Source organism: Centropristis striata, chromosome 15 (genome assembly GCF_030273125.1).
Source record: "Centropristis striata isolate RG_2023a ecotype Rhode Island chromosome 15, C.striata_1.0, whole genome shotgun sequence".
NCBI lineage: Eukaryota > Metazoa > Chordata > Actinopteri > Perciformes > Serranidae > Centropristis > Centropristis striata.
This window is the reverse complement of record NC_081531.1, coordinates 29,442,495-29,457,945: the sequence shown is the minus strand read 5'-3', so window position 1 is coordinate 29,457,945 and position 15,451 is coordinate 29,442,495. Positions and strand designations below refer to the sequence as shown.

At 38.5% G+C, this 15,451-nt stretch overlaps 1 protein-coding gene across 1 annotated transcript in view; it reads right to left on the bottom strand.

The window, feature by feature from the left end:
• Positions 1-8,824, bottom strand: part of fgf11b (fibroblast growth factor 11b) — a 30,302-nt gene extending 21,478 nt beyond the window's left edge. Inside the window, exon 1 of the mRNA XM_059352140.1 lies at positions 7,847-8,824. Within this exon, the coding sequence (XP_059208123.1) occupies positions 7,847-8,039 (193 nt within the window). The 5' untranslated portion in view covers positions 8,040-8,824. The remainder of the gene's footprint in view (positions 1-7,846) is intronic.
• Positions 8,825-15,451: the final 6,627 nt, after the last annotated feature.

The following is a 15,451-nucleotide window of genomic DNA, read 5'->3' as shown; positions in this document are numbered from 1 at the left end:
ACCTCTCCTTCTCCTTGTATGCTCATCATTACCTCTAAAGGTGTCCTCCATCATCACTGTCTTTCTCTTGTTAGAGTTAAATTCAATCTGTCCTTGTCGGCTTTAATCAAAGCACCCACAGATTCAATTTAGCAGGTTTGTGTGGGAGGTTAAGGTGGTATCCTCAGGACGACGGGAAACAAAAGGGTGTTCTTTGTACACATCCCTCCTCCTCCTCACTTTGAATAAGGCCATTGTCAACAGCCTCTCTACAGCACAATGTATGTTTTCCCAAGCCAACTCTACACTAACTGCTATAATACTCATAGAAAAAGTCACTGATCCCCCTGATCCCTTAATGTCCATTGACTTTATTTGCGCAGTGTTTTAAAAGCATCTGCAACCCAGACACACAAAGTTAGATAAACCTTCAAAATTGGAAGAAATACATAATAAAATCCCTTAATCTCTAATGGATTTTTACTTTATATAAGGCAAGCTAAAAGATTAAAGCTCAAACTTTGTTGTTTCATTGTGGTTTAATCTTGAGTGTCCATCTTGGAGAAAGTTTTAGGGATTAACTAGATCACCTACTTCTACTCATGAACAGCTGCATCCCAATCTTTGTCATTTGACACCATTGGGTATCAGAGAGTTCCCTCTGATGAAACAAGTGCTGTTCAAAGCAGAAAATCCCCAAAAATTGGACGACTTCAACAGCAATCAACTACTAATCTTTTTGTTTGTCTAGACGCAAACAGAAAGCTGTTGTTTCTTGGAAATCACTCAATCAGATAAGGGCTGAATATCTTCAACCCTAAGAAGTGTCATGGCACTTTTTCTCATCTTGGTTGGTAAATTTAGAACAGAGTTGTACTGTTATACTGGTTTTACTGTGTACCGCGGGGAAACATTGTAGTTTACGGGTGAGAGCCGGCATTTTGCATGAGTGACAAAGATGGAAACTCCCTGCAATGTAGACGAGCAGATCATAAAATCTGGCTGCGATGATGCATGTGATGAAATTTCTCAAACTTTAATGTTATTCATGATTTCAAGTAGAGTTGCAGAGGGGTGTAACATTTTCGGTACATTTCCAGAAACTTTCCATGGGAAGCTGAGATGGGGAATGTTGAAAATATTCAAAATTAAAAAAACCACTTCAACAGATTTAATTGTAAGTAGAACCTTATCAAGTTTGAATTATTTTATTTAACAATCAAGTATTAAGTAAACCCCCCCCCCCCAAAAAAAAAAAAAAAATCCCCCCAAAAGTCCCATTCAACATGTAAATGAGTTGAACATGTGATGGAGGATACACAGTGCATGTAGGGGGCGTGGCCTCAGTAGGGGGCGTGACCTCAGCAGCCCTGCAGTAAGCAGTGTGCTATGTGCATGTGATTGAGGAATAGCAGATATTCAAGTGTACTTGCATGAAATCTGGTTTGTTTTAGTTAAGATTATGCTGAAATACGTTTCCCAACTATATTTAAGTTGCCTGTTCAGGGCCAATCTTCAATTTAGTAAATTCCCGGTTTACTCCCATTTATTCCCCTAAATGTCTGTTAAATCCCATGAAAAGATTCCAACTTTGAAAATTTCCGGAAAAAGGTTTAAGGACGGAAATGTTAAAAAAATGTTATAAATGAACAATTGCCAGTACTGGTACTTTTTATACAGTTCTTACACCCGAAGACAGTAGAACATTAATTAAAACAAACTTCAGAGCAACCAACCTGCTTTCGTTTATTGTGCTTTAAGTGTGTACGTAGCTGCAAAATGTACAGTGATAACTTATTTCATGTTTTTATTGTGATGTTTTAGCACTCTAATTATGGTTAAGGGAAGATCTAGGTTTTGGTGAAATATTTTAAAAAGTCCAGAATCGCTCCCTTCATCAAAGTGCTATTGTTGCCTTAAAGCCCTTAAAACCTGGTTTTAAATTTGAAATACTTTTCTTCAACACCAGAGTAATGTTAAAGTAGTCATTAAAATCAAAGTTGAAGTTTTGGTGACAGAAAATAAAAGTCAGTTCATCTTCTTCACCAGTGTGCTTTGATCAGGTTTGATTGACAGTTGCCTGATAACATTGAGAAGCCACCCACCAACTGTGATAAGATTGTTGATAAATCATGAATGGTGCATGAATGTATGTGATGCTACCTTCTTCCAACTGAAACACAAATGAAGACATTTTTTATGTGAAACAACCAAAACTGTTCCAACTTTGGAAGAATATGTTGTGTCCATTGTTTTTGATGGGAATCTTATCTTGAAAATATGGATAACGAGAACTTTATTTTTTTTCCAATGGATTTTTTTTTTTTTTTACCAATATAGCAATTTAGATAACAGATTATTTGTACAAATAAAAACAATATTTAGAAATGTATAAAACATATTGCGAATACCCTAAAGAAATGTGAGGGTTTTAATATACATGCACGGTGACAGATACATGATAAATATGTTTTGAGGGTGTTTAATCTAACCACACACAGCAGATGTCTAGCAAAGCAATTTTCTTGCCATGACCACCTTCCTACGACATGTGTATGAATAAATAGCACTTTCAATGCAGAAAAAAACATTACTCAAAATATATCCAATTTCCAGGGAACAGGGTTCTGCACCAGTCACTGACCCACCCACCCAACTTTAACCAACTTAAACACCTGCAACATCCATTAAATAGAGGGTAAATACTCAGTTTTCATTCATAAACAACCTAGACAGATTATTAAACCAGAGAAGTTCATGTCTGAAGGAAGCTGTTCATGTCCAGCCCCGTGCTTCTCATGTTCTCCACATGCTGCCTCTGACAGTCTGATTCACAGCTCTTTCAGTCCCACCCACCTTCCCTTTAATCTCCACTTCAATCTCCCTCTCCTCTCTCTTCCTGTATTTTTGATTACCTCTTTATCTGCCCTCCCCCCATCATTGCCACCCACCGGCACCTTTTGATACGATTTTTCCTCTGACATCAATAATATCTTTACTTTCCTCTTTAAACCTCTGTTTACCTCCGCCCTCCTCTCTGCCTCTGCCTCTTTCTCTCTGTGTGTCTCTCTCTGACCCCTGTCACAGTCAGTAAAGTTCTGATGAGAAGCTACCTAACACTGCATTGTCTGATCAGGTGTTGTTGAGTAAGCGAGTTTGCGGCCCCGATCTCTTGGGGTCAGCTTAATGCTATCCTCTGCTGGATCTCTCCTTGTAACCTGGTCTGCCGCTCGCCAGCCGGGGCCTACATTTGTGCTCTTACAGTCGACTGGCCCCTCCAATGCTTACTCCTGTAACATACTACAGTGCACCTCCATGCCAAACATCCCCCACAATGCTACAAGATGTCTAGGTCTGCACTATATTTGCATGCATTGGTTTCTAACGACTCAGCTAATAGTGATGCTATTTTAATGCATATTTGTATTTGAATGGTAATACGACTGTAAAGTCTAGTGACATTTCTCTTATACCAAAATGTGGATCATGCTTTCTGTCTATCACATCATTTTATTTGCATGTGATCATTTTCATGCACACGTTTGTGCAAAGATTGTGTGCTCATTTGATCTAACTTAGAGAAAGATACCAAAGGTGTTACACTGGGGCAAGCAGCTCGATATCCCTCCTTTTTCAAGTCAGATTCCACCTTGAACAAACTAAGAGGGTGATTATTGATTAATCGCTATACATTAATGAGCTGAATTGATCTGAAAAAAAGGGCAGCAGTGCAGATCACTGACAGGGGGGAGAGTTTTTTCACTGGCCAGCACATGAAGGGGGTCTCTACCGTAGTAAGGTACAGCACAGGACACTTAGAGGAGCACGATGAAGAGGGGAGAGGTAGGTAAACTCATGCAAATTCTGTGGTTTGTCACGGATCTGAATGCAGTTTGAGCTTTGTGCCAAGCACATGTATAATCAGCACGGTTTATGTCCGTTGCCATCATTTCACAAGCACTTTATGGAAGTAGTAAATATAGCTTATGGGTGCTGGTGTGATGCTAATATGACAGCTGAGAAAAACTCTCCTTTAAAAATTCTGGTAGAGAATCTACAGAATCCTTTGATGGCCGCGCTGTGTGGAGAGCATGTTAGATTTATTTTCTGGTAACAAAGTATTAACTTGTGCAAACGGCAAACTGTCCCATATGCAGGTATACAGTATATATCTGGTCAAAAATCCCAAATATTTTTTTCTTTTCGCTCAATTTGAAAGAAGAAGAGTAAAACTTGTCACTTGTGTTTAAACTGCAGCATGTGCTACTTTTCCCGCATGTGGTCTCCATCATAGACTGTGTTAGAAACATGGATGTAGGGGCGTCCCGGTGGCTCACGCTGGTAGAGCGTTTACCATGTAGGCTGAGTCCTTGCTGCGGTGGAGCCGGGTTCGAATCCGGCCTGAGCTCCCTTTGCCGCATGTCTTCCCCTCTATCACCCCCTTTCACTCTATCACTTTCAATAAAAGCATAAAAAATCTTAAAAAAGAAACATGGATGTATCGTTTGTGACATCGTTTCGTGAAACCATTGTGAACCACAGTGTGATGACTTAGGCCATCACTATCTTGACAGTGTTTGACTAACTTTCAGCTTATGTTAGGACTGGGCGAAATTGTCCAAATCTTCTATCCCGGAATAAGTAATTTCATATCACAATAATATATATATATATATATAGTCATATCGCCTAGCCCTAGTGCTTGTTCACGATATCTCGATATTCTTCTTTATCACGATAGGATGCCAATGAAAGACGATAAATTATTGTACTGAATTATTGCCCAGCCCTAGCTGATGTCATGTTTTATCAGTTTTTCAAAGCACTAATGGAGTTGCACCCATAATCTCATTATAATGAATATACAATGACAATAAGGCTTTCTAAATTCTAAATCCAAAAATGGGAAAGATGTGAAATTCACCCCCCGTACATTTGCAGATTGACTGACTCGAAGGTTTGATTGACAGGTCACTAACACAGTGCACTGTGTGCTCTTCGATCTTTGACTCTTTCACAGTTTGTTTTTACTTCATCAAGATAAGTGTAAAGTTTTGGTCGCTTAAAAATGTTTTGTTGAGTATTAGGGTGGACTTAAACACATTGTAAGGAGTCAGTTGTTTTTTTTTTTTTTTTAATAGCATGTATTGATTCAAAAATATGTGTATAAAGAAAATCAAATATTACAATATATTTTTATATTGATATTGCAAACATATTGTAGGGTTGCCTATTTCTTTCATAAAATATTTACACTGATATTTTTGATAAAAAATCATCAACAATGTGGATGTAATGCCTAAATGGGTAAATATTATACAAATAATAAGCACCTAAAGAGAATGAATCACCTATAACAGTCTGATAAGTTGAGAGAAGTACATAATTGTACTCTAATGTGGCCTTAAAACCAGGAAAAGAGAACATCAATTCCATGTTAGGACAGCAGCAAAGAAAATATCTTGTCTCATATCAAGATATTGATAAAATATTGATATATTTCCCAGCCCTATCCTTTGTGTCACTACCAACCCCAAAAGCAAATTCAGTCATTGCCATTCAGGGCCTTATAGCTCAAACAGGAAATGGAATTTCAAAACAAACCAAGACGCTGATCATAATCTCATGAAACCGTAATGATAATAACTGTAACTTTATGTGAGCTTTAAGCCTTTTCATTCATGTCCTCAATCAGCCCATTCCCCCTGTGACACCAAAGCAACATCTGGTATTATTATATAAACAACTTATAGCCAGTTCCATAAAAAAATCAGGGATTGTCCAGCATCCCCAGATGAAAAATAATAGTAGCTTACACTTTATCTCAGAAGTAAAGCTGTATTATTGCAGTATGTTATCATTGTTGTGCCACGTTTGCAAAGTCTGAAGATTAAGAGTGTATTGAGCCAGTACCAAGAAGTCTTTATGTGTCTATTACCCAACAATACCACAAATAGATAAGCAAGACTTATTTCATCCCCAGACAAATTTCAGGTGAAGCTTTGAACAATCCCGACAATAATACTGTACAGTATCTGCAGTCCGTCAGTCTTTTTTCGCCATGCGGTGAACTTCAAAGTTTCTGAATTACAATGCTGTTTGAAGCATAGTAGACATATGTGAACACAGTGGTGCAGAATGAAATGAAAGTCCTCATCAAGCACAAAGCCCTGCTCATCGCTCATCATCCTCACGTTCAATCTGCTTCGATGCAGTCTTTAGCTCCTGGGGGGGAAACACTCTAAATTCACTGTTTCTCCCCCAATCAGCCATGAAAGTATGTGGCCTCTTTATGAAGGATGTTTGTTCAGCGACATTTCTGTAATATGCATAATTTAACTTAAGCATACTACACTTACTAATTGTGCATGAATAAGGCAAAACATTTCTCAGTCATGAATTAAATAATTAAGCAGTCTACCAGCCACACCAAAGGGTGAAGAAAAAAAGCTCTTGTGAAAAGATATACACAGGGGTTTACACATTAACAAATTAAACAATAAGGTTTACTTTTCATGAAACGTTTTATCATTAATGAACAGTAATGTGTAACAAGATTATAGCAACACGCACTGCACTCGCCAGCACAACATCAAGCAGATTGTATACTTTTAATTTGTTTTGTGACACATTTTCATTGACTAGAGAAGGTGATGTTGGCAACACATCACATAATTCTCCATTCAGAGCCTCAGTGTTGAAGTTCTGCTTTCAAAGAGAAAGTACATCAGAGAGGCTGACAGAGTTACCCAGCACAGGAACATTTTTACCTGCATTTGGTTGTGTGGCAGCTGGTGTGAATGTTAAGACACCACTGTTAGATTTCACTTTGAAAGGTTTAAATACATGACAAGAAGTGCAAGTACTTGATTTATCCAAACAACATCCATTGAATTACATATTATAGCTCAATTTTCGAATCATTTTATAATTCAAAATCTCCTCTGCCGGCCACATTTTGTGCTCTTGTGTGTTTGTGGTTGTGGATGTGTCACTCAGTGGATGCTGCATAAATGAATTTAAGGAATTCAAAATAGAAATGTTAACTTCTCACATGTATGTACATCTGTTAACATTTCTCCCATTGCTTCTGACAATTGTTGTATAATTGGATGCAATAATGTGTGCATGGTTAATTGATAACTAAAATGTGAAGAGATTATTTTGCCTTGAATTCCACAATCTGCAGGTGTGCATAAAACTAGAGGGAGTACTAAGACTGCATAAAACTGTAATGATGGTTTTTAGCTAATTTAACAATTTATTGCTCCTGCAGGTCTCTGCAAAGTTATGTCTTGGGGAATGCAAAAAATCCATTAGGGGTGTGGACAGTCATTTCAGCTGAGTTTTGCAAATATTCAACACTTATTTTAACTTTGCAGAGCTGTGCAGCAGCTTCCATTGGTCAGTGTATCAAACAGGTGTAGCTGCAACTGAAACTATTTGGTTTTATGAGCTACGATTGCAACACTAGGTTGATCATTTTTAGCTGTCAATCTGTGGCAAATTTGTGTATGGCTTGTTCCTAATGGAATGGCATTTTGACATAATGTTGATCTGCTGTTTCAAATACACTGGAGAGAAAAGAGAACTAAATCAGGTTTTGGCAGATTTTTTGACTAAATAAACCTGTGGGACCCTTTTTATAAATTGACTTTACACTAAAGTAAAAAAAAAAACATCACATTTCAAAGCAATATGACAAGAAATTGAATAATTTAATTTTATGATGTATCTAATTGTAAAAATGTAAATCTCATTTGTATTTCATATAAAAACGTAAGCTTTCGTGTCAAACAGGATATGCCAACATATGAGCGAAAAAAGGAACAAACAGAGAAAGATGAAAACGATAGCAGTGACTCACCCGGTCTTTTCTCGTTTCGACCTTTTCGACCCCCACATAGTCGTACTTTGGAGATCAAGACCAGGATCTGTTTCTGGCACAAGGACTTGTTGCTCTTCGGACAGGGCTTGCGCTTGTTGGCTACCGGTCGGTTGGCTTGGTCTTCCTTGACCGCCCGTTTCTGTCTGATGAGAGAGCTGGCGAGAGCTGCCATCTTCCCCCCCTCTCACCTTTGGGAGGGGGGTATCTTCCTTCCCTATACCCCCTTTTCTAGGTTTGTCTTTTGCTTTCCTCAAAAAAACTAGAGTAGGACAGACGGTTTAGAGAAGCCCCCACAGGGGAGATCGGGGCGTCTAAGTGGGTTAACAGGGAAGAGTTTAGTTTGAGGGTTCCCTTGGAGAGGAGAGAACAGGAAGAGATGCAAGTTCACCTGCAGTCCAATATAAAGCCTCCACTGTGACCAAAAATAAAAATCTGACACTCACGGAGCACACGGAAAAGTGCCACAGTCACATTTTCAGATTTAAAAATAACATAAACACCAAGGTTAGATTGACTGACTTTTAAAAAGGTGAACATGGAGACAAATATCTACCCCTCTTCCCCACTCATCTTTCACGTTAAAATGCGCCTCAATAGATAAGTTCAAAATATTATATTGCAAAATAACTAACCTACTTTGTCTAGACAACACCACAGAGAATGAGCTCAATTTACTTTACATATAAAAACACTTTTACTGAAGAAAAGTGAAATCATTTTGAATGCTAGGAAGCTCTTAAAAGCGCGAGAAAAATCAAACTGTTTGTCACCATTTGTGCAGTCCAGGGAGGTCCAACTTTGCCTCCCATTTAAATGTGGCAGCATAGAATAATGAGCTGAGAGTCCGAGGGGTAATCCAGCTGATTTAAATCCAGAGGTAGAACAGCAGGCGGGACGTTGACGGTGTTCGTAGGAATGAAGCCGGGAACAGAGCAGAGACATGGACACAGACAGACAGAGATTCCTCTTCTGCCTCCGATGGCACGCTCCTTTCCCACAGTCCTCACCAAACCCCCCCCTCCCTCCTCCTCATCCTCCTCCCCCTCCTCCTCCTCCTCCTCCTCCTCCCATCCAAAGTCAGCGAGTGGTTGTGAGAGTATGTGTGCGTGAATTCCAGCAGCCACCATCAGTAGAGGTGACATTCATGAGAGAGAGAGGGAGAGAGTGAGCAAAAAAGAGCGAGGGAGACAGGAGGGAGGGAGGGAGGGAGGGAGGGAGGTAGAGGCTGTGATGTGTGAGAATGAGCTTGACTGGGAGAAGGAATGGGCGAGAGACGGGCAACAGCCACTTCACTAAAATCACTGCTCGCAGAGGCTACAATTTTGTTATTTTACAGCTATGTCCCCTGAAAAAAAAAAAAAAAAACTCAATCATTTTGACTGCTCTTCTGAAACAGAGAGACAGTGCTGAGGGAGAGAGAGAGAAGGAGAAAAAAGAGTGCTTGAGGTGCAGATTGTGACAGTTCTCTGTCTCCTCGAGAGGAACAGGATCACCATGTGTTACCTTCCTGTCACATGCACCAACACATCCACACACAAGGCACATCAGCATATTTTGTAGGGGAGTCTTCCCTGCTGTATAATTTTCTGTCTCTAGTCGGTATTCTTCTTCATCGTCCTCCTTGACACCCTCTCATACAGTAGTAACCTCCACAGCTTGTCTGTGATTTGTTTCCTTGAGCTCTACATATGAAATGGAGGCAAAAAATAAAGTGACTTTGTTCCCTGAAACTGGCATTTAGTGTCTGACATATCTGACTGCTGGCTTACGCTAACCCTGACAGAAACATGAGCTTGGACAGATTGAGTTAGACAGCTAACCCTGCCAACACACACACACACACACACACACACACACAAACTCATATCACCCCCCCCTGCAAAATACCCATACAAAAACAAACACGCATATATTGCGGATTGTGTTCATGCCGCTCCCTCATTTGTTCTTCTTGCATTAGACACAAATGCCATGGCTGACATCAGAGATTCCTCTAATAATTTAGGACAAAAACAAACTTCCACAAGTATCAGTAGAGCGCACAAATCATGCTGACATACTTTTGCACAAAATAGCGGTTTCTGGTAAATGACAATGCCCTGCAGTCAAGCATTTCTCATCTTGTTGAGTTGCAACAAAAACGAGGTTTATGCTTACCGTTTTCATTCTGCAAAACAACCTGATTTAAAACAAACAGTATGTTTGGTGTAATGCAATACTAAGCAAATCTATTCAGTCATTTACATAGACTTAATGTCAGGCATTGCATTCTTTACGTAATGTGGTTCTATAGTTTAAACATGAGTTTATCTTCAGTGTAAACGTACACTAATGCAGGCTATATCTTGGTAAATAAGGGCTATAACGTAAAAAGCCTCTTCACTATCATTTTGTGCCATGAGTCTGTAGTACAACTGTATATAAAAGCACTATAAACATCTCTGGTCCGCCCCCACAGACTCAAACCCAATAAATCAACTTATCTGAGAGCTAATCAATCCAATTTTATTTGTCATGGCACCTCTTTTAAAAGTCAATTGCCGGAGAAACCAGCAGCGGAAGCAACTTGAAAATGCAAGGTCGATTCAAATCGTTTCTAACAATGCCGAGCAAGGTCACTGTCTGTCAGGGCTTGATTGACAGGTGACAGCAGATGTTTGGTCTCCACAGTGGGACCAGGCATGGCGGGGGCGAAGGAGAGGGAACCACAGATGAGATAACGCAGTTTGTATCGACAAGTAAACAGAAACGATATTTTTCTCCTTTTCTAATGATTTGTTTTCCCCCCACTGTTTTTCTCCAAACCATCCTCAGCCACTTGCCTTCTTTTTGTGGTCGAAGAATCAATCTCCTAATGGACATCACATTATAAACATTGCCAAAGGTTGTTCTCCTTTTCGCTTGCTCCAATCACAAGTACATGCCAAGTTACACCAAAAGAAAGCTAAGTAGGGATTTTTGGGACATTACACAGTTTCAAGGTTAACAAGTGTTTCCATCATTATAATGAAAATTCATGCCAAAATCTAAGTGGACTCATTAGGAGTAAAAACACTTTTCATGTCTTACTAAAAGCTATCACCTGTATGAACACAACGCAACCTAAAGCTAAACACCCATTATGTCAGGAATCTGTGTTGCTGCCATTAGTTATTTCCAATTTATTACCATATAAATGTTCGTCTTTTGTCTTGCTCAAATATATTTTGTGCACAGCCAGCACACTTTCCAACAAGGTTCTTAAACTCACATCTAATCACATTCAGGATTTACTGTGGGGCCTACCTCAGCTCTAGTGTCATTATTGGAGCCTCTTCGGTGAAGTGGAGGAAAAAAACAATCTGCATAAATCAAAATGAAATAAGAAAATTAAAAATAGAAACTCGGCATTCTGTTCCGTTTCCATTTATGGATTTTCATCATCTGAATAATGCACATGGGGGGGATTAAATGCAGATGTTTTGCTAAAAACAATCCTTGCCACAATCTCTGCATGCATATCAATTCGCATGGAAGCCGAGGGTATTAACAGGATATCCTCTTTGTGAGTGCTTTACGTTGAAATGTTTTTTCTCAGTATAACAGTCCCCACATGTTGCTACATTCCATGTTACCTAACGCAGACTAATCTTTACTAGACTGAAGGTTAGCGGAAATCTGTAGTTTTGCTTTCTTTATCCATCCCAGTGCTGGAAAGTAACCACACACATTTAATCAAGTTCTTAGTACAGTTTTTGATACCCTATACTCAATCTAACTTTACATGAGCATTTGATTGTATGCAGCTTCATACTTCTGCTCCACTACCTAACAGATTAAATGTTTTAGATGATTTCACAACAGAGATTTCTGTATTTGTGTTTTTGTCTGTGCTTTTCTCACTGGTTGGAATTGGAAAGAAGACAGAAAAAGGTTATGTCACATACTTCTGTGCACCAATCAGGATTTAGCAAAATTGCAGTCATACTATGAGGACAGTTGTTGGTTCATCTTTTCTTTTGCATGTTTTTAGTTTTTAGTAAACCTCTATATAAACGGATATCTGCATATGAATGCAGAATCTGTAAGCAACGAGACAAGATGTTGGTATTGGAAGTGTTTCTATTTGTAGTCCGAGTAGTATTGACCAATTACATAAGCCGTGTTTCCATTACAGTCAAAGTGAATTCAAGGCAACATTTTTGAAATATTTTAAAGAAAATGCAGGTTTTGTACATTCCATCAACTGTTTTTGAGGAAATAAAGACAAAAACCATCTCAAGCAAACAGAAAAACTTTTATCTCTTTGAAAGTTTCCTCAAATTTTGGTGTTTCCATCAAGCTTTTCTCATGTGAATCTTCAAAATGCACATTTCAAAATTAAACATCAAAATCAAAATTATTGATGGAAAACAACTATAGAAGCCGTCTTTGGTTAATTGCAGTCAAAAATTCCCTGTGGAGGGCAAAAGAGGTGGAACACATGTAATCTTAGAACCCATTTTCTGTTGACGATTTTTATTTTATTATGATTATTATGCTTTTTATTAGCTTGGATAACTTTGCGAGTTGGGTACTTGAGAAACAAAAAAGGGGCATAGACATTTTTCAACAACCAGTGCACGGAAGAGAAAGTCTTGTCTAAGATATCTGTTATGAAGATATGCACTGGCTACACCATCACCCCAGAAATATTGGCTCTTGTCCCCAGAGGCTGAATTGTCATCAGACAGATGGATTCTGGAGTACTCTTCCATCACATGTACAGATGATTTGCCAGCAACTAAAGCAAACGTCCCAAATCTGTTACATTAATCAACTTCACAATGTCAATATCTCTTGTAGGCAGTCTAGTTGCTGCAAAGTGTCTTTAGTATGCTGGTCCAGTATTCTATGCTATATTGTAGCAATTCTAAATAGTTTAGATATGCAGTCATGTTTACGTAAACAGACACACAAAGCCAGAAAGAGTTAAGCACATCAAAACAATTGGCCTAGTTCTGTCTCTTCCTCCCTCCTCTCTGTATCACTCTCTCTCCTTCAGTCCCCTCTCAGCTCATCACGCTGTCCACAGATGACAGGAGGTATTCTTCGTTAATCCCCCTCCATTATGCGACCATGTGGAATCTGAGGCTCGCTTCTTGCATACAGAAATAATATTTCCAATGTCCATGACCCATGGGTGAGTTGCTCATTAACTTTGAGCAGCACATATCATTCTCAGTTACATTCTTTATTTAGCCCTGTTCAGATGGGTCTCTGGTAATTAGGTTTTAATCGTGAGAGTTACTTGGTGTGTGAGACAGATGCAGATTCTTTTTTCCCCCCCGTATACAACAGCTCCTGACTTTAACATACTGCTTTTTTTCTATTTTTACCACAAGGTCTGTCTGAAATACTTGGCTTTTAAGTAATGCCAATTATGCTGGGTTTCTAAATGAATGCAGTGCCTAATAGTGATCATTGGCAAAGCAAATTAGAAATCTATTATCAGTAAGTTTCTCATTTTATAATACAATTTTTTCTCCATTTTGAACTACACATATCACACATCACATCATTTTTCCTTGCCAGATTCCAGGATTTGATGTATGTTTAGAAATACATATCCTTACAGTCATGGAAAATTACACAAAGAGACCAAAAAAGACTTAGACAAATTTTATTTTCATTCTCGTTAGACAAATGCACATTTGAACAAAGTCTCAATGCATTGGCTCACATTGTATTGTGGAATGTAAAAAACTATAGATAAATATAAGTTTAAATATAAAAACATAACAAGTATAAAACTGTAAAAATAGAATAGTGTATATTGCACAGAAACGTATTGAGACAATAAAAAAAACATTTAAAAAAACAAGACAACATCAAAGAGACACAAAATGAGCACAAAGATACACCGACCACCTGTTTTATTGTGTATTTTTAATTTGCAGATTAAAAAAAAACATGGAAACGAAATGGAAATTAAATGTTGCAAAAAAGTTTTTACTTTATGAACTACTGATAAAGAGCTAAACACGACAGAATGCATTGGAAACGGATGTAACGAATAATTGATGACCTACGTGATGCATGTGATTTCAATGTCCACTGAAAAAATGGCGGCAGATTAAACCTCTCCTAAATGATCCACATAGATCTGATTCAGCCCTCCTCATAATAAATGACACTTATTTCCATCCAGTTTTCAACATTGTTATCCCCTGCTCTATTTTCATTACACGTCATCTTGTTGCGCCCTCTACTTCAGTAATGGAACCATTGTTTCCTGAGAGGAGAATTTTGCTGCTTAGCTCAATGAACCAACTCCAAACAATTGCAGTAGTTAGTTAGGTAGTTGATAGAAACAAGCATTCATTTGCATTTTATTTTGCAGATTTTCTCGAAATTTGATTAACATTTGTGACACGTTGATGGAAACATGGCTATTGTTTTAATGCTGTCATTTGACACATTGTTATTCTGGAATATAGATTGTCAGTAGACCCAACATGCATAACATGCCACTAAAAATCAGAGCAACCTCCTTTCATTCGTTTCTTACAGCAATCACCAGAACCAGACTTTTTTTTTAAATTCTAGTCTCCTACTACAACCATTTGACCCGGAAATTATATCCATGGTTTAACTTTTCCAAAGTTATTCTGTGTCAGTAAATCATAAGACTGAACAAACAGGGAGATGAACTCAACTCTTCCCCATTCTATTTGTAAGTGGGGCGCTATCTTTTCTCATTGCCTTCATCTCGATGGTTGCCTGAGGTAAAATCTCAGCAGGTAAATCTGCAGGATTAAACCTGCCTCTCTCTTTACTCTCTAAACTTACATTGAGTGAGTAAAGATCACTTGATGAAAGCAGATTTTGAAAGTCCTGTGTTCGGGCTGTTTAAAACCCTCTGTCACCCCAGCTGCTTCAACCAGCAGCACTCTCTCCTGTGTGATCCTCCTCACTGCTGGCAGCTCCTGCTGGGAAAGACCTGCTCATGTGGAGGAAGACAGTGTGTGCTTTGAAATTCATTTTATTTGACCTGTGTCTTCACAAGCATCCTGAAAATCCTTCAACTCTTTCTTACCATTGGATGAAAACAGATATTTAGCGTCACAGAATCCCACATCGGACAGCTTTTGTCTAACTTTCTATCAAAATTTCACATAACTACTAATATAAATGATCATGTTATGTTTCCAATGAATTAGATGGTGTGAAACTAGAGTCTAACTTCTTATCTTTCAAACCGTTTATCATTTTAACCGTGTATGTTAGCCTCGGGTTTACTGGAGTCAGCAAAAGGACACTAGCAACAGTGAATTAGCCTAGTGCTATCTTTGTCCCAAATCGGTCAGTTTCGTCTCCTCGCTGTAAAACAATGACCATTTTCAAAGCACTTAACTCTGTGGCATAAAAAAACTGCTGTTTTGTATAAATGATCATGTTATGTTTCCAATGAATTAGGTGGTGTGAGTCTAACTTCTTATCTTTGAAACCGTTTATCATTTTAACCGTGTATGTCAGCCTCGGGTTTACTGGAGTCAGCAAAAGGACACTAACGTGGTAAATTAGCCTAACGCTATCTTTGTCCCGGATCGGTCACTTTCATCT